Below are 19,294 nucleotides of genomic sequence, written 5' to 3' on the forward strand. Positions count from 1 at the left end.
ATCCCCACACTTGGTCTCCTCTACACCCTTATCTCCAACAAGCCTGAACCATCCTTCCACCAATCCTTCCATCTCAGAGAGCAGTTGGTATCCCCACCTGGCCCCCTCTCACACATAGAACTGCAGGCAGCAGTCCTTCCTGTTCCAATTGTGTTTGACATTGTGTTGAAGTTGTACTTTAAGCAAAGCTCGTAAGTACTATTTGATTGGTTCTTGAGGATGAGCTCTGGTTCTAGAACAGTAGGGGTAAGTTGCCTAGGTGAAACACCTAACGACAGCTCAGAGTAACAATGAGTAGTACAGGCAATCTGTCTAGCTCAAAGGTTGATTGAGATCCAATGACAAACTTGATTGACAAGTTTGAACACAAACCATAAGGGTTGTGTTCCTACTTGCTTATATACAGTCCACCAGATCTGCTTGTTGACAAGCAGAGTTGGTCCTGGCCAATTGTAAGGGTATCTGTGACAGCGAGCTCAGTAGCAATGGGGGGTGGTCTTGTAAGATTAATTGCTACCGTTCCCTGGCCATTGTGTGCCCAATTATCTATGCGCTCTCACCCATACCATGCTAGCGTCCCAATGGGACATGACAGCCTACTTCACTACAGCACTGTAATCCCGTTACACCAATACAGATAGATTGTGTCTTGTTGACAAGTACCATATGATGCTCGTTGACAAGCATGGTGTCATGATCATTGACAAGCACTCATGTGACCGCTCAGCTGAGAGCATCCTTCAGGTGTTGGCTGGGTAGCCTTGCCGTGCTGCGCCTTCCCCCAGGCTTCCATGTTTGGTTCGCGGTTACTTATTACCCGTCGTCCTATTGCAGGACGTAGGATTGTAACACATTGGTATCCCAGCGCTCTCCTTCACGGCACCAGGTTCTGATCATACCCCTCTCTTCTCCTATCTGAGCAGGAGCCTCATCTGTGAAGACTACCTGGTAAAAGTTGTACCCCTTGTTGTCAGGCCTGGCTGATGATATAGTACTGTTCTGGCTAGGGCTCACCATTAGAGTGAGCTGTGTGTAAGGTTACTGTAGGCAGGCAATTGGACACAGGATGGATTGGGGCCATCTGGGGCCAAATGGGATGAGATTAAACAAATCCTTGATGGTTGAGCCTCAAGGTTCATAAGGAATATATACAGGTGGCCTGTGAGCCTCTGGTCCAGTCCTGGAGTACATCTGAGGGCTGGCCAATACTGTTACAATCAAAGGGCAACCTGCAACAACACTGAATGAACAGGACTACACAACAATACAAGAGGAGCCAAGGAACTGTAGTATTGATTGACTCAAGCAGTGGGCTGCGTTGGCAATACTCAGTATGATCATCACTCTCAGTGGAGCAACTCAAGTGACCTGAGCAGTGGGCTGCATCGGCAACACTTGGCATGAGCAGTATACTTGGTACAATTAGTGTACTTGGTACAATTGGTGTACTTAGTACAATTGGTATACTTGGCATGGTCAGTATACTTGACACAAGCAGTATACTCAGCATGGTCAGTATACTCAACACAAGCAGTATACTTGGTACAATCAGTATACTCAGTACCAAGCAATCTGAGCAATCTGAGCAATCCTCTGCTCATGTATATAGCAAGTACACACGCTGCCCTTATGGCATTGTGTTCAACCTTGCCAATCAACTTTGTTATTGGAATCTCACTTGCTCTTGAGCCAGACAGTATACTCTGTACTACTCATTGCAACCAGTTGCCATGGTCTTTGACTAGACAACTACCTGACTATTACAAAGGCTACTACTGCCTTGCCCAGATAGTCTACCCCTGACCACCCAAGCTTTGCTTAGGTGACTGTCAACCCCTATGGCTTTCTGTACCTCTGCTCATCCCTGAGAATCAATCAACTAGTGTCTACAAGCTTTGCTTAAGGCACAAATTGTAACACACGGGTATTTCCCCTTACATGTACCTGTTGAAGTCGTACTTTAAGCAAAGCTCGTAAGCACTATTCGATTGGTTCTCGAGGATGAACTCTGGCTCTGGAACAGTAGGGTAAGTCGCCTGGGTGAAACACCTAACAACGGCTTGGGGTAACGATGAGTAGTACAGGCAATCTGTCTAGCTCAAAGGTTGGTTGAGATCCAATGACAAACTTAATTGATGAGGTTGAACACAAACTATAAGGGTTGTGTTCCTACATGCTATATACTAAATGTGTCTACGTGGTGATCTGTCTGCTCTGTGTGATCTGACAGCGCAGTGAGAGCAGTGGGAGCATTCATGCAGAGTGCTCTGCGTGCTCTGTTGCTGTACGTTGGATTGTGAGATCAGTGAGAGCATATATGCAGTCTTACAGCCGGCCTTGTTTCTGTCTCAGTTTAACTGAGGCTTGCCGCTGCTCTGTTGTTGCCTACGTTAGCGTGAGAGCGATCCTTGTCAGTGCTACCTAGTGTACCACTGATCGTAACACAAGGTTGATTGACAAGGTTGAACATGATGCTATAAGGGCCGTGTTACTACTTGCTATATACAGTATGAGAGGGGACTGCTTGTGGACGAGCAGTCCAGACTGATCCAATAGAACAGGAACTAAATTTTTGCATTACTAGAGGAGCCACTGCTCCTCTTGTCTTCCAGTCTCAGACTCACATAAGATGTTAAAACAATAAAACAATCAAACAATCAACAGCCAGACTAAAACTGTGCTATGTTCTAGAGGTCTTACAGTCAAATTGTTCAGGTGAACACCCTCACATCACCAGGACGTTCGACAGCTGTGGAAGACAAACCGTCCAGCGCTTACCGTTTCCTCGCGACCAGATGTTTTCCAGACTTTGTATTGCAGAAGGGATGTTGCGGAACTGCGTACGTGCGTAGACCTGCTCCATACGATGTACAAAGAAGTCCCTCTGACTCTGGTCTGTCGAGGCTGCTCCAGCAACGAAGCATACCCAGACCAGGGCGTGCGCACCTCGAGCGTTAGGGGCAATTTGGGACATGACACCAATGAGCTGCTCGATGGATTGGGCCTGAATCGAGTCGTGGGTCATGCCCAAGTTTGTAGCAGCATCCGCGCTGGCTGCGCACCGGGTGTAGATGTTGCATGCAGATACAAAACACTGTCGTATCAAATCAGTGATGCGCCGATCTTCGCTATCCTTGGGGAGATGCGAATAGGAGAGAAAGCTCATCAAGGACTCTGAGGCCTTCATCATGGTGAGAACGCCCATTTCTTCACCAAGTAGTGGCACACCGAGCAGCTCAAACCTTGAGTCTGTCAGTTGTTGGGTCATGAGATTTCCCTCCTTTCACTTACATATGGGTCTGTGCCTGCAAGAAAGTTGACAGAGTTGGATCAAGGTCTCGACCAGGACTATTCATAGACAAGCAGAGAAGCATTTGGACGAAGAACCGGTAATCTGAACTTCCCGTCACCGTCTCGCCAACCAAAAGCACGATCAGGGTCGCCCAGGTGAACTTGTTGAACACTTTGTCGGCAGACTGTTGTAAAGAGTCGCTGCGCAAGCGTGAAATGACGGCCGCGCGTCCGGCCTCGGCTGCGTCTTGAAGCTCAGGTCTATGACGACCGAGGTGTTGTGCAGCAACGACACCGACCGTACGACGTAACAGGTCATCTTCAAGCGCCATTGGAAGAACCAAAGATCGATACCCATTCGTACTGTCGTCAAGCACTACCATGGCCGGAGCTACGGTTTCCGAGACTATCCAGCGATCAGTGGACTAAGCGATGGTGCTAATGGGACATGGACACTTACAGTATGAGAAGAGCATCCGTAGTTTCGGATCGATGGGTGCAATCCACGGAGCTATGTCGAAGGTCTGTGTGTCCAAAGTGATAAGGGAATCGTGACCTCGACCAATATCTTCCACTTCACCATCATCTTCTCCGTTCGTCCTTGCGAGACCTGGTGGCGATGATGCTGGTCCCGCGTTGGCCTGTGAGAGAGCATCCAATGGAGCTGTTGAACGTTCTTTTCCGATCACGTCCTCGATCGTATCGACCTTTCTCCTCTTCTTAGCTCTTTGTTCGCCTGGCCACCGCAATGCTTTGAATTCCGTGGTTGTCGGCAGCTCCTTACACCCATCATCTCCTCCTGCCTTCGGTACCTTGTAATCCTTGAAACGACCTCTACGGGCCACACCTTCAGCAAATCGAATCCTACCGAGCCCAGAGCAATCGATACCCTTCTTCGCACACTTCAGACATGATGGCTCGGTCTTATCGCAGACGATCCTGCGGCGCGAGCATTGGAAGCAACCCCGCTCTTTCTTTGTCAAATCATTTGAAGCCATGTGTCTGTTTTCCTCTCGCGGATGATAGTGCGAAGGTTCGCAAATATCACCGTCTGTAAGAGGTGCAGTCCCAAAAAGGTGGAAAAATATCAATGGCGATGACAACATGCGCGCAGACGGGTTCAACTATCGCAGCCATTCACCAAATGTAGTGTATCGCGCTCCATGTCGTGCCTCACAGAGGTGCATTGTAACTCGGAAGGTGCGATCAGCGATCTATCACAAGGTCGAAGTTCCACGGTTGGTGTGCTTTTCTTTCGGGCCGAATTCGGCAAGGGCTTTGGAGGCTCGCCCTCCTCACAGTCGACCCCAAAGAACTCCGCCTTCACAGCAGTGAACAAGGTTGCGCTGCTGAGTCTACGCAAGCTTTAATACGCATTGTGGGTGCACGCCTTTTAGAAGAGCAGCCGAACATGTTCAGAGCAAGTACGGTGAGGTCACCCACATTTTCGGATTCTCTTCACTAACATCTGCTGCTTCTGTCTACTTCATTACTGTTTGACAAGTCGCACGTAATACCATGTCACTCCATCAACACCTGTAACCGAGGCCCGTGGAAATGCTTACGTGCATGTCCGAACCAGTTAACGACTGTGAACATCGCCATCACGCCAATCACCGCCGACGCATAATCTGGACATAGTCAGTTGCAGCAACAATGGGTCAATGTGGAGGAGACTTACTCATGCTTGTTCCTGTTACTGGTATAACAGTTGGGAAGTCGTAGAATACCAGGACTAAAACTGCAAACCCCACAGTCGTCAAGTTCGCTGCCCATCCCACAACTGATGGCATCCTAAAGGAGCGCGACTCTGGCAGCCACTTCACAGATCGCTTTCGCATCATCAAAAGCGCAGCTGGGAATGCGTATGTACCGTGTTGTAGGATCAGACCTGTGCCGATGAACGCATTGAACGCTGATGTCGAGCCGAGATAAATGCAGCCAATGATAAACATGATGGCGAAGTTGAAGAGCAAGGCAGCTATGGGGACTTTTTGCTTCTCATTGATCCTACCGAGCCAGCGGCTGCCGAATAGCGCGTCGTCGCGTGCAAAGGACCAGGTCAAGCGAGACGCTGTTTGGTGTGTGGCGTTTAGTGCGAACACGGCAGCTAGAAGGAGTAGGACAAGGAACACCGTGGCTGCAACGTCTGATTGGGTTGCTTGACGCCAAATTTCGAATACAGGTACACTGCAGAGGTAAGTCAGTAAGTGCACTTTCGGAAGTTAAACCATGGTTCTCACCCTGTTGCTGTGGACACCACAGCCTCCAGATCGCTTGTGCAATACATCATTATGATTGCAAAGATGAAGGACGTGATAAAGCCGATGGACACGGTGCTCATCAGAGCTCGCGGCACGACCACCCCTGGGTTCTTGCACTCTTCAGCCAGATGTACTGCTCCGTCGATACCGGCGTACATATAGTTTGGCGAAACGAGACCTGTGAGGAAGGCGATGCCGTTGGACCAGCCACTCTCGTTGAGGAATGTCGTCCACACGGACTCTGTGGACTGAAAGCTTGGTGCGGTACGAGCGAGGCATGTTATGACGATGACGAGGAAACTGCCAATCGACACAAAGACTGTTCATAACGCATGGTCAGCATCAAGGCCTTTACCACGCAGGAACAAGTATGGTTGACTCACAAGCCAGGTCATGTACCCACATAGTCCGTCGAAGCAGATAGATGTTGTACACCAAGACGAGCACGTTGGCTGCCTGATACACCAGAAACGCATGCCATGCCTGCGGGACATAAGTCGGGTTCCAGAACACTGCTATACCGAGACACAGCTGGGGGACGATGATGGCAATGCCAGCACAGATTGCGATCCAAGAGAAGACATTGGTCGCTCCACAACAGTAGCTCTGTTGCGTGTCAGCGTCCGCACAGTCTTTGTCGTTGACACGCGGTCAACTCACCAGTTCTCTACTCCACTTCTCAGAAGCCAAAATCGAAACCCAATGGTACTGCCCACCAGCCGTAGGGTACACACTCGCGAGTTCTGCTAGCGATACTGCGCAAGCGCCAACCAGCACACACATGGCGATAGGTCCATAGATTAATGTGACTGGGCCACCTTGTGCGATTGCTAGGGCAAAGGTAGCTGCGATTCCCGCCCAGCTATTGCAGATGATCCAGCCTGCAGAAATGGTCTCCATACCGCTCATGTTCCGTACTTCTACATCCTGAAGGACTAGGCCTTCGAGGTGAACGTTTTGGATCTGACCATGATGCTGTGACGGTACTGAGCCTCCGTTAGCTGGGCAGTGTTGTTAACGAGAGATGGAAATGCTTACGGCGCTCAAGGTCAGTGGAGACCTTCGAATCATAGTCCATTTTCTTCTCCGCAGGGCCCATGATGTTGATGAGAGGTACCGATCCTGTTGTTAGTGGATGAGGTAGGCCTGCGGTGAAGGGGCTTATGTATCAAAGCGGCTCTCGTCTTATCATTAGGGCCTCTGGGTCGGAAACACGATAGAGCAAAGGCGTAGAGGTTCGCATCGCTTATCACTGCTATCACTCCCCCAATCGGTCTATCTGGACCATAAGCCATGAGATAGATGATCGTCACCAAAGTTCTCCCTTTATTGCCCCAATCGGGCAAGGCTGCACTTCTGACATCGTTACTCGGATGCGGGGTTGACGCTAGGGCTGATCACACGCTGTCAGGGACCAGGGTAATACGCGGCTAGATAGCTTTGGCGCCGATACGAGGCGAGGTTTAGATATTTGCATGGATAGGCGAGGGTTGGGAGGTACTGCAAGCGCGGATCAATACCGCACCTTATCACGTCGCTTATAATTATAACTTCGAAGATAATCTTGATGTGTCGGAGAAAGCTTGAACGCTTCAACCATTCGCAACTCGGAATTTTACTCTACTCTACAAGCTAGGCTTCACGCTCTGGAGGTCCGCCAGCTCCTTCCTCACCTCATATGCGACCCTTGTGCCCTCCTCAATCGCTCCGTCGATGAAACTCCTCCAGCCTAGTGCCCAGTCCGAGTTTGCAAATAGCACATTCCCATGCCTCTCCCTCATATCGCCCAGATGGTTCGCAAGCAAACCGGGTGGTGAGAAGAACCAAGCGCCCTTCGCAAACTCGTCTTTCGACCAGTTATGGAACACCAGCCTCTCAATCTCGGGCTGCTTCTCCTGCTGCGCAAACATGTTCATCACCGCGCGCTTCGTCGCATCGATGTTGACTTCAGGGTCGATGTGTTTGTTGCTGCCGCCAAAACAGACGACGTGTGTGTTGCCTGCAGGTGTTGTACCGTCCCCGATGGCGTACATGAGTTCGTTGTGTGGATATGTGACGCCTGTCCAGGAGCGAAGATCTTTGTTCGAGATTTCGGCATGGACTTTGACGCATTGGTTGACGTGACCTGTCGCGATAGCTGCTTTCTTGCCGGCGCTGAGAGGTGGGTCGAACGCTACTTCGCCCAAGACGTTGAGCGGCATGGCTGAGATCAGTCGTGCGGCGTGGTAGCCGTGGCCGTCGCGTGTTGTGACTTCCACTTTGTTGCCTGTGTCTCTGATGTGCTTGACTGGGCTATTGAAGGCGTAGGCAAGGCGCTTTGTGGCGAGCGCTTCCTGGAAGAAGCGAATCGCGAAACTGGACTGCCCATTCTTGAACTTCCAGCTAATGAGCATGTCTATGCAGCCTGCGTACGTGTAGCCACACATAGCCCACCAGTGCATGAACTCGTAGAAGCTCATGTTGGTAAGTGTGGCTCCGCTACAGAGTAAAACGAATGACTCTAGCGCGGCCCGTTCTTGTGGCGATAGTGATGCTGCGATCTCATTGATGCGGTCTTGGGCGGAGAGATTGTCGAGGTCCTTTGCGGCTGGTACGTGGAAGGTGTCGTAAGGCAGAGGAATGATATTTCTCCCATAAGCTCCGTCAATGTTCGTGAACTTATTCAAGGCCGAGATGAGGAGCTCATCCTGCAATATGTCAGCCCGCAACTCAATCAATAGGTCAGTAGAAACGAACCTCCTCATCATGGCTCATGGTATAGCCATCCTGCCCAATATTCAGTTCATAATGGTTTACGCCATGCGAAAAGTCGAATGATTTCTCCACATCGTTCATCATCTGATACCTCGACATCTCTCTCCAGGTGTTCGATTGGCCCCAATGCACCCAGGTACCTCCCATCTCAAAAGGGTAACCGCCAATGTTAGAGGACCAAGATCGACCTCCAATACGGTCTCGCCCTTCGAGTAGCAAGACCTTCAGTCCTTCGGCTGCGGCATTGCGTGCGGCTGTGAGCCCGCAGTAGCCTGCGCCAACGACAATGACATCGTAAAGGACTTCAGAGCTGGAGACGTTAGTAGGAGGATTGATAACACCGAGAGAAGGAACACCAGCTGTCAGGCCGGATGCAGGCGTCCATGTGTAGCCGTCGCGAGAGGTCATGTTGTGGGAGAGTTGCGCTGAACACAAGACAGATGAGAAGGTATAGCAAAAGCGCCAAGAGACCGACCGAGGACCATGAGTCTTAAACGGCGGACACCCACAGGCTTCAATATCGTGTTATCCGTTAGGACAGAAAAAGCCTATCGTTCGGGCAGTGCGAAATACCATTTCGCGGCATTCAAGTGAGGAAGCTAAGGTTGGTCCCTCTAGCGCGACACTATCGTCCTAACGTGGCAAAGACGGCAGGTGCACGAAGTGGGGCCGTCCCAATCAGGACATTAAAGTGAGAAAATTGTCCCACACCACGTCTTAATGCTCTGCAACGGCTCGCTCACAAATTGCTCGCTTCCTGACAGCACGATATCTCCCTGTGCACTGTTTCTATGATAATCTGCTTAACTTGCGTATCTGAGTTGAATGCCTCCGTCCGCTGCACCTTTATCTTAGTGACATACGATGGCACATACCTTAATGAGAAGCTGCTCGGCAAGCTTCATCAACTGGCGTTAGGTCACGGGTCGTGATCGAGATAAGAGCATCGAAAACAGCGCTATAACTTGCTTCTTGACTAAAGATTACATGGACTCTATATAGCAGCCTTTTCGCGCGGCAGGAGGTGGAGTGTTTCGAGGAGCAAAGCAGCGGCGTTGATGAGACCATAGAAGATCATGGGTATCAGCTATAAGCACGTCAGCGTCGATTCACAGTACAGGGCATTGTAGGATCACTTACTCCGAAGAAGAGGTTGCCGAGTAGACCCCTTCGCATGATGGTCTCAGCCAACTCCGTTTTTGCTATCCCAGGCGCAGCCTCGCTCTTAAAAGGCCCAGTGAGCCTGTAGAACGTAACAAAACTGGCGCCGAAGCAATAGATGAGCAGCACCTTCAACCCATAAGTGCGCCACAGCTCAACTAAGCCAGGTGCTCCACCAAAATCTTTTGCAAGAGTGCTCATGTATGCGCTGTGATCGACTCCATACCGGATCCGTGCGGTGCTGGGCGCAAGAAGGTGGTAGTGTGGAGTATCGGTTGGCATCTTCATGCGTCCGGTCATCAATGCTGTCCACCACATCGCTTGCTGTTCGGCGATAGGTGGGATAGCGCCTACACCTGGGCGAACGAAGCCAATGAATGCAACGCTTGGCTCGTTGGGAGCGACGATGTTGCGGACCGTGGCATCCGAAGCAGTACTGTACGAAGGATCGAGGTATGAGAACGACTGCTTGTAGCCAGTGCAGTATACCACACAAGTTGGCCTGACTTCAGCGTCCTTCATCCGCCGCCAGTCCTTGCGTTCCGTGTTCTTTTGGAAGACGACTCTTCCAGTTTCATCAATGCGTTCTGGGAACGTACATGTGTCCACCCATCTCTTCGACTGCGCATCCTCCGGAGGATCTACGTAGCCGTTGCCCAGAAAGCCGAGAGGGTGCTTCTCCTGGTACGGGCGATTCAGGTAAGGCATTGCTTTACTACTCTTGTTCAGGAAAACGAACGCTCTGCCTAAGCGGTCGTGAGGCAGAGCACCAACGTGCTGGTTCATACCAGCTTGTGTACCTGTGAGGAACCACAGCACACGCTTGATAACGAAGTCAGACACGAACCAGCGCATGCGACTTGCAGCAACCGCGCTATGGACGTAAGCAGTTTCAAACAAGTTGGTGATGAGTCCATCGATCGGCAGACCACCTTTGAACTCTTTGCCAAAAATCTTGAAGCGGGAGAGGGCTTTGGGAAAGGAGAGGAAACCGGTCCTAAAGCACATTGTGACCGATTTGGCGTCAGCTTTGATAGCCTCATAGGCAACATCTAGATGTGTCAGCTCCAGGCCACATGAAGATCAAGTTTTTGACAAACCCATGCCCGTCTCTCCACAACCCATGATCAGCACGTCTTGACCTGTGAGCTGAGCGCGCCCCTTGTATTGCGACGAGTGAAAGGCTTGTCCTTTAAGGTGCTCAATGCCAGGTATGGATGGTACATTCGGCTCTACATGAAGGCCTGGAATGGTCAGCAAAGTGCCGTGTTGATAAGCCGGATCACTTACCTGTGCAGATGGCGACATGGGAGCAGTCGAAAGTACGCTCTTTGTTGTCATTCTTCTTGTCCACATACTTGACTCGATGTTTCCATTTGGAGTTAGAGGACTTTTCCAGCGGTGCGATGCTAGTCACTGGACACCCAAGCGTGATAAGAGGAGCAAGCGCAAAGCGATCCACGTATGATCGAAGGTATTCGACATATTGAGGCAGAGAGATGTGATCTGGAGCAGAAAGAGGGAACCGATGATCAGAGAAGGTTGTTAATTGCTTCGACGAGACCAGCTCTGCGTTTTCATACGACCGATACTGGAAAGTACCTCCTATACCTTCTTCACTGTGCGCCACTTAGTTCTTCTTGATCGATCGAGCAATTGCAGAAGGTGAATCTTACGCTTCGAAAAGTACAGCCTCGATCGGCCGCGCGGGCGTAGATGCCTCGAGTAACGTCTTGAGTGTTGTTAACCCTCCAGGACTGATCACATGTTAGCTATCGAAGTATCGCAATTGCCGCAGGAAGACGTACCCTGCGCCAATGACCGCAACGCGCATCGCCGGCGCTTTGTCTGTGCCTGACATCTTGTCTGCCTCGAAAAATCGAATGCACAGCGACTGGAACTAACGTACAAAGGTGCAACGAGCGTGGAAGCGTCTTCTGTTATCGCCAGCCTCCTTGACTTGTGGTTGCAGATGCAGGGCAAGCGCGTTGAACCTGCATCTCTCACCCAATCAGTAATTTGTATATGACGTATACATTCGTTCCACAACTCCCTTTCAGAAGCTCTTCCAAATCGGCAGCATCCGCCCCACAATTGAGGAATTGCTGGTTCCTGGATTGGAGCAATTGATGCTGGCAACAGGTCTGTCGCAGGAACTGCCCCTTGCGGATCTCCTCCGACAGCTTGCAAACCTTCAGCGCAGCCGAGGACCACCGCGCCGTAGCTCATACCATGTCAACAAAACACCTAACTGTAGAGCTTCTGTATAGCTCAATTCCTTCCTCACGACCCTAAACATGGAGTCGCAGCAGCATGTGAGGGTTGCTGTGGTGGGCTCGGGCATGGCGGGGCTCGTTACAGCCCACCTGCTCAAGCAAGACCGCCGCCAGCGATACACGGTGAAGGTGTTTGAGTCGGTATGTTGCGCGATTGACGTATGTCTATGACCACCTAAAATCTAACAACCTAGGGCAATACCCTTTCTCTCGATTCAGCTTCCGTCTCTATTCCTAATGCCGCGCGCACATCGTCCAACCGCGTCGACCTGCCCATGCGCGCCTTCGCCGGCGGCTTCTACAGCAACCTGAGGTCTATGTACGACTACCTGGGCATTCAGTACCAATCGCAGCCCTTTTTGTTCGAATTTGCGCAATCAAAATTGCCCTACTACACACACGCATCGAATCTACACCAGCTTCCTGCGCGCCCGAATGGCGTCAGCTTGATATCGTACCTACTAGAGTTGGCGTATCTGGTTGTATGCTATGTATACTTCTCGCTCTGCTGCTTCTTCGTAGCTCCACAGCGAGGCGAAACACTGCAGGCCTACTTTGAGAGGACGTGGACACCAGAGCGCTTCATTACCTACTACGTCCTTCCGCTCATATCGAGCGTGACTACCTGCCCTCACGACTTGTTACTCGCGTTTCCTGCCAGCGATCTGACTGAGTACAAACGAAGAACCCATCGCGCGCCGCACTACACCGTCTCAGAGGGCGTTCGAGCGGCCCAGAATCGCCTGGCGAAGGGCATACAATATGAGCTCAATGCTGCCATCACGGCTGTAGAGCCGCAAGAGAAAGGCGTGCGGCTCTCTTGGAAGAATGCTGATGGGCAGCAACAGACGGAGGTATTCAACAAAGTCGTTCTTGCGGTTGCACCCGATGTAGTTGGACAAGTCTTCGAGCCTCTACAGCAGTACATGGCACGTATACCAACAGCTGTCGTTGAGAGCGTTGTACATACCGACGACCGCGTCCTGAACATGGGCTATAAGTCGGCGGACGGGATGAACAGCAATGCACAATTGATCCATCTGAACACCTCGACCGTTGATCGACACCGGACCGAGTCACACCACATGCAGCCGTGCGGTGCAATCGTCACGACTTGCCCCTTCAGCCCGATGGAGGAGTCTCGAATCACCCACTCGGCCAAGTTCACGCGTGTACTTCGTAGCCCACAGAGCCAGCGCATCGTCAATGCGATATTTGGAGATACGCCGGAGTGTTATAGTGACGAGAAGTCAGTGCCACTTTGGAGGAATGGCGACGATAATGTATATCTCGTTGGTGGCTGGTGCTGGGATGGCATGGTACTCTTGGAAGGCTGCGTTGTATCAGCAATGAGAGTCGCGGACGCATTCGATGTAGAGGTGCCCTGGCGGCAATAGCTATAGAACAATGTACATGAACCTAAGACAACCCTTTCACTAGTCGAGATTCTTACTTGTGTGAGGTTCCAGCCTACCACGGTTTCATGCACCACTCCCAAAGAGGCTAGAGCCACAACACATCTCCAAATCCCACCACGATAATCATCACCTCAACATCATCACCACGCCGCCATGATCTTGCACATCTTCAAGATCGCCATAATAGCTGCCGTGCTTTGGATCACGCTACCATGGTTCCTTGTGAAAGTCCCCTTTGAGTTTCGCATGCAATGGCAGATCAGACCCAAAAGCCTGGCCGTGGTAGCAGCCTTCTGCTTCCTGGCTGTCACGGAAGCTTTGAGGTTTCGGCGAAGGAAAACCAAGAAGACCGTATATGGGCTGCAGCATGGAAGACTGCATCTGGATGCGCATGTGCCGATGTGGATGAACATGGGTTATTGGAAGGTGAGTAGACCTTAAGTCCCGCCCGATGTGAGAGAACTAAAGATATGTTGCAGGTTGATGGGAAGGACGCGTTGAATCCCAAGAGCTTGGCCGAAGCATGCCGAGATCTACTAGAGCTCGTGCTTTCCGAAGCTGGGTTGTCTGAAGATTCAAAACAGGATCACTCAAGATGTTTGATCGACGTTGGATTTGGTTGCGGTGAGCAGACGATCTACCTGATGAACGAGAAGCCTGTCAGTCGTTGTGATGAGCTATGGTGGAGTGCTCGAGATCATCAGGTGTACTTTGATCAGTATATTGGTATTACGCAGGATGGAGCGCAGTGTGGCTATGCCCAGGAGCGCGTCAACGAGCTGAAGAAGGACAGTATCAGTCTCTTTTGTGCAGATGCCTCGAAGCCTCGAATCTGGAGCGAACAACTGCTCGCAACCATCAAAGCTGCTAAGTCGAAGTCCAAGGAGACATGGCTCCTGGCGTTAGATACTGCGTATCATTTCTCACCTTCTCGATGGGGGATCGTAGAGCATGCGTATCACAGACTGGATGCCTCTTTCATGGCGTTCGATCTCTGTCTGTCGCCGAATGCAAGACCGCTCCAGAAGCTCATTCTCCGCATCTTGACAACACTGATGGGCGCACCCTGGGTCAACTTTATCACACCCGAGGCTTACAGGCAGAGGCTCATGAACATTGGATACCCGGCAGATGCAATCAAGATTGTTGACATTTCGGAGCACGTATTCGCGCCTCTGGCGACTTACATGGAGGAGCAAGATCGCAGACTGAAGATACTTGGACTCGGTCTTGGAAGCTTCCATGCAGCGAAGTGGTTGTTCAGGTGGTGGGGTAGGACAGGTGTGGTGAAAGGGGTTGTGGTGGTCGCAAGACATAAAGAATGCAGTCAATAGGCTACGGGATGCTTTGATCCAGGCAGGGTAAAGGATTGCTCCAGATCGCGTCATCCTCTGGTCTACTGTTAGGCGCACGCCTCACCGTATCGCCGTTTCGTTTGTATCACGCTTCCAGCCATGCGTGCAGATACCTCTCAGATGCTCGCGGCTTGTAAGTGGTCGCGCGGCTGCTTGCAGTAACAAACGCTCAGCTGCTCCCTCCATCTACTATCACTCTCGAGCTTCTTACCTCAACTGTTCACCAGACTGTCAATATCCTTGTTCACGATCTTGTAAAATCCAATGCACCTTCACAACAGCCAAAACGCTTAACACTAATCTAGTTAGCGATTCGAAAGCCCAATATTGCGTCTCGACACTGTTCGATTTCAGCTTCGAGAATGAGCGAATCGATAGAAACAACACCACCATATAAGTCTAGAGATGCATTTCTCGCCCACGGCATAAATGACATACTCCTCGATGCCGCACTCGACTGCTCGATCTGTCGAGAGCCGCTGGCGGTCGCCTTTGGGCAGGCAGAGACTGCTCCACCACACCTGCCATCTCCAGCCGTCTCGAGCTTTACTCATGTCGCCATAAACGATGGAATGACACAATCGAACACATGCGACTTCACCATAACAGCATCTACCGACGACGACTTAACACCAGAGAAATCAGTCCGCATCCTCCCTTGCGCGCACATCTTCGGGCGCACCTGCCTCTCCGCGTGGTTCACTTCCTCCAAATCCAACCGCTGTCCCGAATGCAATCAAGAGCTTTTCCCTAGCCGGCACATGAAACTCTTTCTACGCGAACCCACTCGCTCAATGCGCATAGAGTTCGTAAATTGCATCGAAGAGATGTGCGGCGACGCCGAAACAGCACAAGAGATTCGAGATAGACTAATGAGTGGCTGGACTCGATCACTCATTCGCGAGTTTGCGATGCAGCTATGGCGAGAGCAGGGCTATGACGTCGAGTATCAGTATGTTGGTGGTGAAGAGGCTGAGGAAGTGGAGAACGAGGATATGTTTGATGATGAAGACGACGACAGTGATGAGATGGAAACCGACGGGTCTGAGGATGACGACGAGCAGGAACACAACGAAAATGGCACTCTGGTGAAGGAAGCCTGATGAAGCGTTGGTAACGGCCATGGCTCACGCCAAACAACCAGATGCTGTGGGAGTCTTTCGAAGATGATACACCTCCAAAGCCGCGAGCGGTGAACGATTGTGTTGGGTACTTATTGTGATGTTATGGGGTGCGATTGTTCTTGATACGACATCAATGATTTGTTTCATGAGGTGGAATATGCTAGATGGATGTCAACGTGTACGAAATACATCCTTACTGTCGGGGCTCTGTTTAGGGTCATGAGGTTCTGAAGTTTTTTCAATGCATTTGGTTATATTCTTATCTTGTGCTATGGGTTCAGCTCATTGGCCCTAGGCGGCTGTCTGTGTATGGTCATATAAGAACACGATATTTCATACCTCAGCACAGGCCTCTACACCCGTTTGAGAACCTTCTTTGCGACTGTCAGTCTCGCTATAATGACAAAGAGAGCGGAGAGTGTAGCCATGCCTCCAGCATAGAAGATAGCAGGGCGATATGCCTCAACGCTCTGGCCAATGCCTGCACTTTGTCTGCTACCACCTGCAGCTTGTAGCAGATAACCTGCGATCGGCGCGCCCATCAGATACCCCGCTGTCCAACCCGTCACAGACATGCTCATTGCGACTGTAGCCCTTCCAGGGCCAAAGATGCCGGCCACAACAGTGGGCTGCGTCGTGAAGTAAGCGCCGTTCGCGACTCCGTTCACTGTCGCGAAGATGACGAGGGGAGCAAGCGTGTTTGAGACGGGCCAGATAGCGAGCATGGAGACAGCGTTGACGGCCATGACCATGACGAACATGTTTAAGGGGCCAATCTTATCGCAGAGTGGCCCAGCACAGAAGCGTCCAATGGCATTACATGCGTTGAAAGCCGCAACAAGCCCAGCACCAGTACCCGAACTAAGACCGATGGATTGTGCGAACAGTGGAAGGTAGTAGGGAGGGATGTAAAGAGCGAAGACCCCAATGGCACTGGCCACGAAAGTTGCAACGAAGGGAATGGAGCGGAACATGCTGGTGTCGAAGAAAGGCGCGGTTTTGAGCGGCACACGATCCTTGAGCATCCAAGCGGCCGGCATCCCGACTGCCAGGGTACATAAGCCTTGGAAGCGGAAAGTCCACACAATGCCAACTCTCTGGTACATGGCCTCGAGTGCGACAGCCATGACACAACCCCCAACACCACCTCCTAGCTTGATGATGCCGTTGGCAAGTCCAAGACGGGAGCTGAAGTATTGTACTGGAAGCGCATTGGACACAGCGTAGTTCATAGCCATGCCTACTCCGCCAATGATTCCATACGTCCCAAAAAGGCCAGCAACGTTCGAGGTGCAGAAGCTGGCTCCGATCATGCTCATACCCATCAAGAAGACTCCGAGGAGAATAGTCGCCCGTGCCCCAAACCATCGCATGAAGCGCACCACAAGAAGACCGTACATGGCTCCCCCAGCAAGTCCAAGAGATCCAACAAAAGTCAATGTGGCAGCTTTCTCGTTCTTCAAGGTGGAGTCTAGGAGGGCGGCTTGTAGTACACCCCAGCAGTTGATGATGCCATTGTGGCAGAATGTGGTGATAAAGCCTGCAGCAACAATGACCCAGCCATAGCCGCCATCCGGTATTGCTGTTGTGGAGTAAGGTGCATCTTCTGGAACTTCATTGGGGTTCTGGTTTATGGAGATAGGTCGTGAGGTTCCCAGGGTGTATGTCGTGAGCGGAACCTGAGACTCTCCGCGAAGGTGCGCGACTTCATTGCGCTCGGCCGTGATTGTTGTCGTAGCCATGTCAACAATGATTTTCGAGCGTTTGTGGTCAGTTGAATGGAGCTTGCAGAATGCAAAGCAGATGGCTTTTTGTTCGCAGTGGGGTCAAGACCGAAAATGGTTAGACCGCGCCCTTCTCATATGCTTCCTTCTGTGAAAGGGCTCTCCGAGACCGCAGTTTCGTGCACTGATAGCATCTCATAGTCGACCGGGTGCTAATCAACTTGGCGATGCCAACGCACGCAAACCGTAATTTCTACGCTCATGGTTCAGGCGAAGACACAGCAGAGTTGTGTCTGTTGTTGAACCTGAAGGAAGGAGCAGACATGCAGACATGTGGCTGACGTCACCCTCCGAAGCTGGACCGGCGCAACCACAATTGCGTATTCTGTGACAACGACTTGAACAGAGATGGACGCGCATCGCACACATCTTGGAATTTTTAAGGCCTGAAGTTCTGACTTTCCCGGACGAGGACTAGTGTCCTAGATACAGAAATTGCGTGTTCGATTGCCAGTTGTTCGCTGCTGATCAACACCATGATTGACACGAGCTTCGCCTAAAACAGCCCCTAGACAACGCACATCATGGCATGATCCCAGCAGGTCGTAGGCATACATAGGCAAGCTTTTGGCATCCAAGGTAAGCAGGACAACTAATCACCAGTGTGCAGCAGAGAATCAGCAAGATCATCACTTGAAAAGGAATCCAACAGCAAAAGTATGGCCACCGAAGGCACAGTACAGCTGAGCGACGCGCATGCCCCTCACCAGGCATCTATAGATGCCATCGAGTCCATCCTAGATACGGTGAAGGAGGAACTTGTGAAGCTCCGCCGAGATCATGACAGTACGTCTCGTTCAGAACACCTAGTGCAGGCCTTCTGACACGTCCAGGACACGAGCCTGAGTATTTCCGCGCCGTCAAGCACGTATCCGATCCAGACCTGACCTCGTTCACCGTCCGCGACCTCGGGTCTGTCCGTGTCGCTATCTCAGCCTACGGCCTGCACCTGTTTGGGAAGATCCGGCTCCCAGCCGTAGATGATGGCTACATACATGTACGCGTTTTTGGCTCACCAAAGGACGGCACAGACGGCAGCAGCGCAGATGAGCGCGAGTACAGTCTACATAGCATACATACAGAAGAGATCATCAAGGAGGACGGAGACAGAGTGTACCGGGCTATATTCGGGCGCAACGATGAGCTAGAGTGGTTTGATACCTAATATACAGAATCTACAGGAATGATTGTTCAGCTGGGCAAAACTCAGTGTTGGTGGCTTTCAGGACTTCGTAGCCTACTGTGGCTCCCTCAACTGTGCTGACATACAGTACTAAGACTAAAGTCTGGTCGCGAATTTGAGCTCAGGCCACAACAACAACACCAACACGTATCACCACCTACACTTTGCACGTCTATAGCTCCACAACCATGAGACATTTTGGTGCTGCAATTAGCAGCAATTGATAGCCAGGTTGTCACGGGTATTTCCCCTTACATGTACCGGCCAGCCCTCTGTTGAAGTCGTGTCTTAAGCAAAGCTCATAGACACTATTCGATTGGTTCTTGGGGATGAGCAGAGGTACAGAAAGCCGTCAGGGGTTGGTTATCACTGAGCGAGCTTGGAGCGGCAGAGGTTTGACTGTAAAAATAGGGTGGCAACCTCAGGATAGAACCAATGCAATCCTCTAAGGAGGCAAGGCTTTGGACACGACAGCAATATTATGAGGGGAGTGCGCTTGCTAAGCGAGCGCGAGGCCTGATGGCCCAAGCTGAAACCTGCCGAGGCCATCCGAGGCCTGACAGGGCCTCTCAAGGCCCGGCTCATGAATGGCAGTCGTGACATTGACTGTGATAAACCGCTGTGATAATCAGGGGGTAGTCGTCTAGTCAAAGACCATGGCGACTGGTTGCAATGAGTAGTACA

General features: G+C 51.2%; 9 protein-coding genes across 9 annotated transcripts; 4 read left to right on the top strand and 5 right to left on the bottom strand.

The window, feature by feature from the left end:
• Positions 1-2,699: 2,699 nt before the first annotated feature.
• BU25DRAFT_409426 (uncharacterized protein) lies at positions 2,700-4,480 on the bottom strand (the record flags this gene model as incomplete). Its single annotated transcript, XM_033706050.1, has 3 exons — positions 3,752-4,480; positions 3,292-3,697; positions 2,700-3,242 (listed from the first exon to the last, which is right to left on the bottom strand). Coding segments are annotated over exons 1-3 (1,456 nt in total), but the record flags the coding sequence as incomplete, so codon positions are not given.
• Positions 4,481-4,775: 295 nt separating this feature from the next.
• BU25DRAFT_364886 (amino acid transporter) lies at positions 4,776-6,471 on the bottom strand. Its single transcript, XM_033703802.1, has 5 exons — positions 6,216-6,471; positions 5,939-6,161; positions 5,535-5,874; positions 4,973-5,481; positions 4,776-4,922 (listed from the first exon to the last, which is right to left on the bottom strand). Exons 1-5 carry the CDS (start codon positions 6,462-6,464, stop codon positions 4,813-4,815), a joined length of 1,431 nt encoding a protein of 476 aa, XP_033563121.1. The 5' UTR covers positions 6,465-6,471; the 3' UTR covers positions 4,776-4,812.
• A 704-nt stretch (positions 6,472-7,175) lies between these two features.
• BU25DRAFT_438993 (amine oxidase) lies at positions 7,176-8,868 on the bottom strand. Its single transcript, XM_033709087.1, has 2 exons — positions 8,292-8,868; positions 7,176-8,242 (listed from the first exon to the last, which is right to left on the bottom strand). The coding sequence occupies exons 1-2, from the start codon at positions 8,715-8,717 to the stop codon at positions 7,181-7,183; spliced, it is 1,488 nt and encodes a 495-aa protein (XP_033563122.1). The 5' UTR covers positions 8,718-8,868; the 3' UTR covers positions 7,176-7,180.
• A 328-nt stretch (positions 8,869-9,196) lies between these two features.
• Positions 9,197-11,577, bottom strand: BU25DRAFT_389867 (dimethylaniline monooxygenase). The gene is made up of 6 exons (XM_033704539.1): positions 11,279-11,577; positions 11,147-11,227; positions 10,761-11,089; positions 10,571-10,714; positions 9,450-10,522; positions 9,197-9,396 (listed from the first exon to the last, which is right to left on the bottom strand). The coding sequence occupies exons 1-6, from the start codon at positions 11,329-11,331 to the stop codon at positions 9,304-9,306; spliced, it is 1,773 nt and encodes a 590-aa protein (XP_033563123.1). The 5' UTR covers positions 11,332-11,577; the 3' UTR covers positions 9,197-9,303.
• Positions 11,368-13,159, top strand: BU25DRAFT_389871 (FAD/NAD(P)-binding domain-containing protein). Its single transcript, XM_033704540.1, has 2 exons — positions 11,368-11,887; positions 11,941-13,159. Exons 1-2 carry the CDS (start codon positions 11,768-11,770, stop codon positions 13,141-13,143), a joined length of 1,323 nt encoding a protein of 440 aa, XP_033563124.1. The 5' UTR covers positions 11,368-11,767; the 3' UTR covers positions 13,144-13,159.
• A 159-nt stretch (positions 13,160-13,318) lies between these two features.
• Positions 13,319-14,498, top strand: BU25DRAFT_389874 (uncharacterized protein; the record flags this gene model as incomplete). Its single annotated transcript, XM_033704541.1, has 2 exons — positions 13,319-13,590; positions 13,644-14,498. The coding sequence occupies exons 1-2, from the start codon at positions 13,411-13,413 to the stop codon at positions 14,496-14,498; spliced, it is 1,035 nt and encodes a 344-aa protein (XP_033563125.1). The 5' UTR covers positions 13,319-13,410.
• A 383-nt stretch (positions 14,499-14,881) lies between these two features.
• On the top strand, positions 14,882-15,622 carry BU25DRAFT_465942 (uncharacterized protein; the record flags this gene model as incomplete). The annotated part of the gene is made up of 2 exons (XM_033710670.1): positions 14,882-15,395; positions 15,447-15,622. 2 exons carry the CDS (start codon positions 14,882-14,884, stop codon positions 15,620-15,622), a joined length of 690 nt encoding a protein of 229 aa, XP_033563126.1.
• Positions 15,623-15,888: 266 nt separating this feature from the next.
• On the bottom strand, positions 15,889-17,648 carry BU25DRAFT_409432 (MFS general substrate transporter). The gene has a single exon (XM_033706051.1). It carries the CDS (start codon positions 17,383-17,385, stop codon positions 15,997-15,999), a length of 1,389 nt encoding a protein of 462 aa, XP_033563127.1. The 5' UTR covers positions 17,386-17,648; the 3' UTR covers positions 15,889-15,996.
• A 122-nt stretch (positions 17,649-17,770) lies between these two features.
• On the top strand, positions 17,771-18,607 carry BU25DRAFT_409433 (uncharacterized protein). Its single transcript, XM_033706052.1, has 2 exons — positions 17,771-18,213; positions 18,261-18,607. The coding sequence occupies exons 1-2, from the start codon at positions 18,087-18,089 to the stop codon at positions 18,590-18,592; spliced, it is 459 nt and encodes a 152-aa protein (XP_033563128.1). The 5' UTR covers positions 17,771-18,086; the 3' UTR covers positions 18,593-18,607.
• Positions 18,608-19,294: the final 687 nt, after the last annotated feature.

Source organism: Macroventuria anomochaeta, assembly GCF_010093625.1.
Source record: "Macroventuria anomochaeta strain CBS 525.71 unplaced genomic scaffold BU25scaffold_11, whole genome shotgun sequence".
NCBI classification, from domain to species: Eukaryota; Fungi; Ascomycota; class Dothideomycetes; order Pleosporales; family Didymellaceae; genus Macroventuria; species Macroventuria anomochaeta.

Bases quoted from the DNA above. Each gene is read 5' to 3' on its own strand.
- BU25DRAFT_364886 (XM_033703802.1), bottom strand. From the start codon at position 6,464: ATGAGCGGTATGGAGACCATTTCTGCAGGCTGGATCATCTGCAATAGC. The intron at 5,482-5,534 runs GTGAGAACCATG...TTACCTCTGCAG, and splicing joins GTGGTGTCCACAGCAACAGG to TGTACCTGTATTCGAAATTT. The intron at 4,923-4,972 runs GTAAGTCTCCTC...GACTATGTCCAG, and splicing joins AGTAACAGGAACAAGCATGA to ATTATGCGTCGGCGGTGATT.
- BU25DRAFT_438993 (XM_033709087.1), bottom strand. From the start codon at position 8,717: ATGACCTCTCGCGACGGCTACACATGGACGCCTGCATCCGGCCTGACA. The intron at 8,243-8,291 runs GTTCGTTTCTAC...GACATATTGCAG, and splicing joins CCATGAGCCATGATGAGGAG to GATGAGCTCCTCATCTCGGC.
- BU25DRAFT_389867 (XM_033704539.1), bottom strand. From the start codon at position 11,331: ATGTCAGGCACAGACAAAGCGCCGGCGATGCGCGTTGCGGTCATTGGC. The intron at 11,090-11,146 runs GTAAGATTCACC...AGTGGCGCACAG, and splicing joins GAGGCTGTACTTTTCGAAGC to TGAAGAAGGTATAGGAGGTA. The intron at 10,523-10,570 runs GTTTGTCAAAAA...TGACACATCTAG, and splicing joins TTGTGGAGAGACGGGCATGG to ATGTTGCCTATGAGGCTATC.
- BU25DRAFT_389871 (XM_033704540.1), top strand. From the start codon at position 11,768: ATGGAGTCGCAGCAGCATGTGAGGGTTGCTGTGGTGGGCTCGGGCATG. The intron at 11,888-11,940 runs GTATGTTGCGCG...CTAACAACCTAG, and splicing joins CGGTGAAGGTGTTTGAGTCG to GGCAATACCCTTTCTCTCGA.
- BU25DRAFT_409432 (XM_033706051.1), bottom strand. From the start codon at position 17,385: ATGGCTACGACAACAATCACGGCCGAGCGCAATGAAGTCGCGCACCTT.
- BU25DRAFT_409433 (XM_033706052.1), top strand. From the start codon at position 18,087: ATGGCCACCGAAGGCACAGTACAGCTGAGCGACGCGCATGCCCCTCAC. The intron at 18,214-18,260 runs GTACGTCTCGTT...TGACACGTCCAG, and splicing joins GCTCCGCCGAGATCATGACA to GACACGAGCCTGAGTATTTC.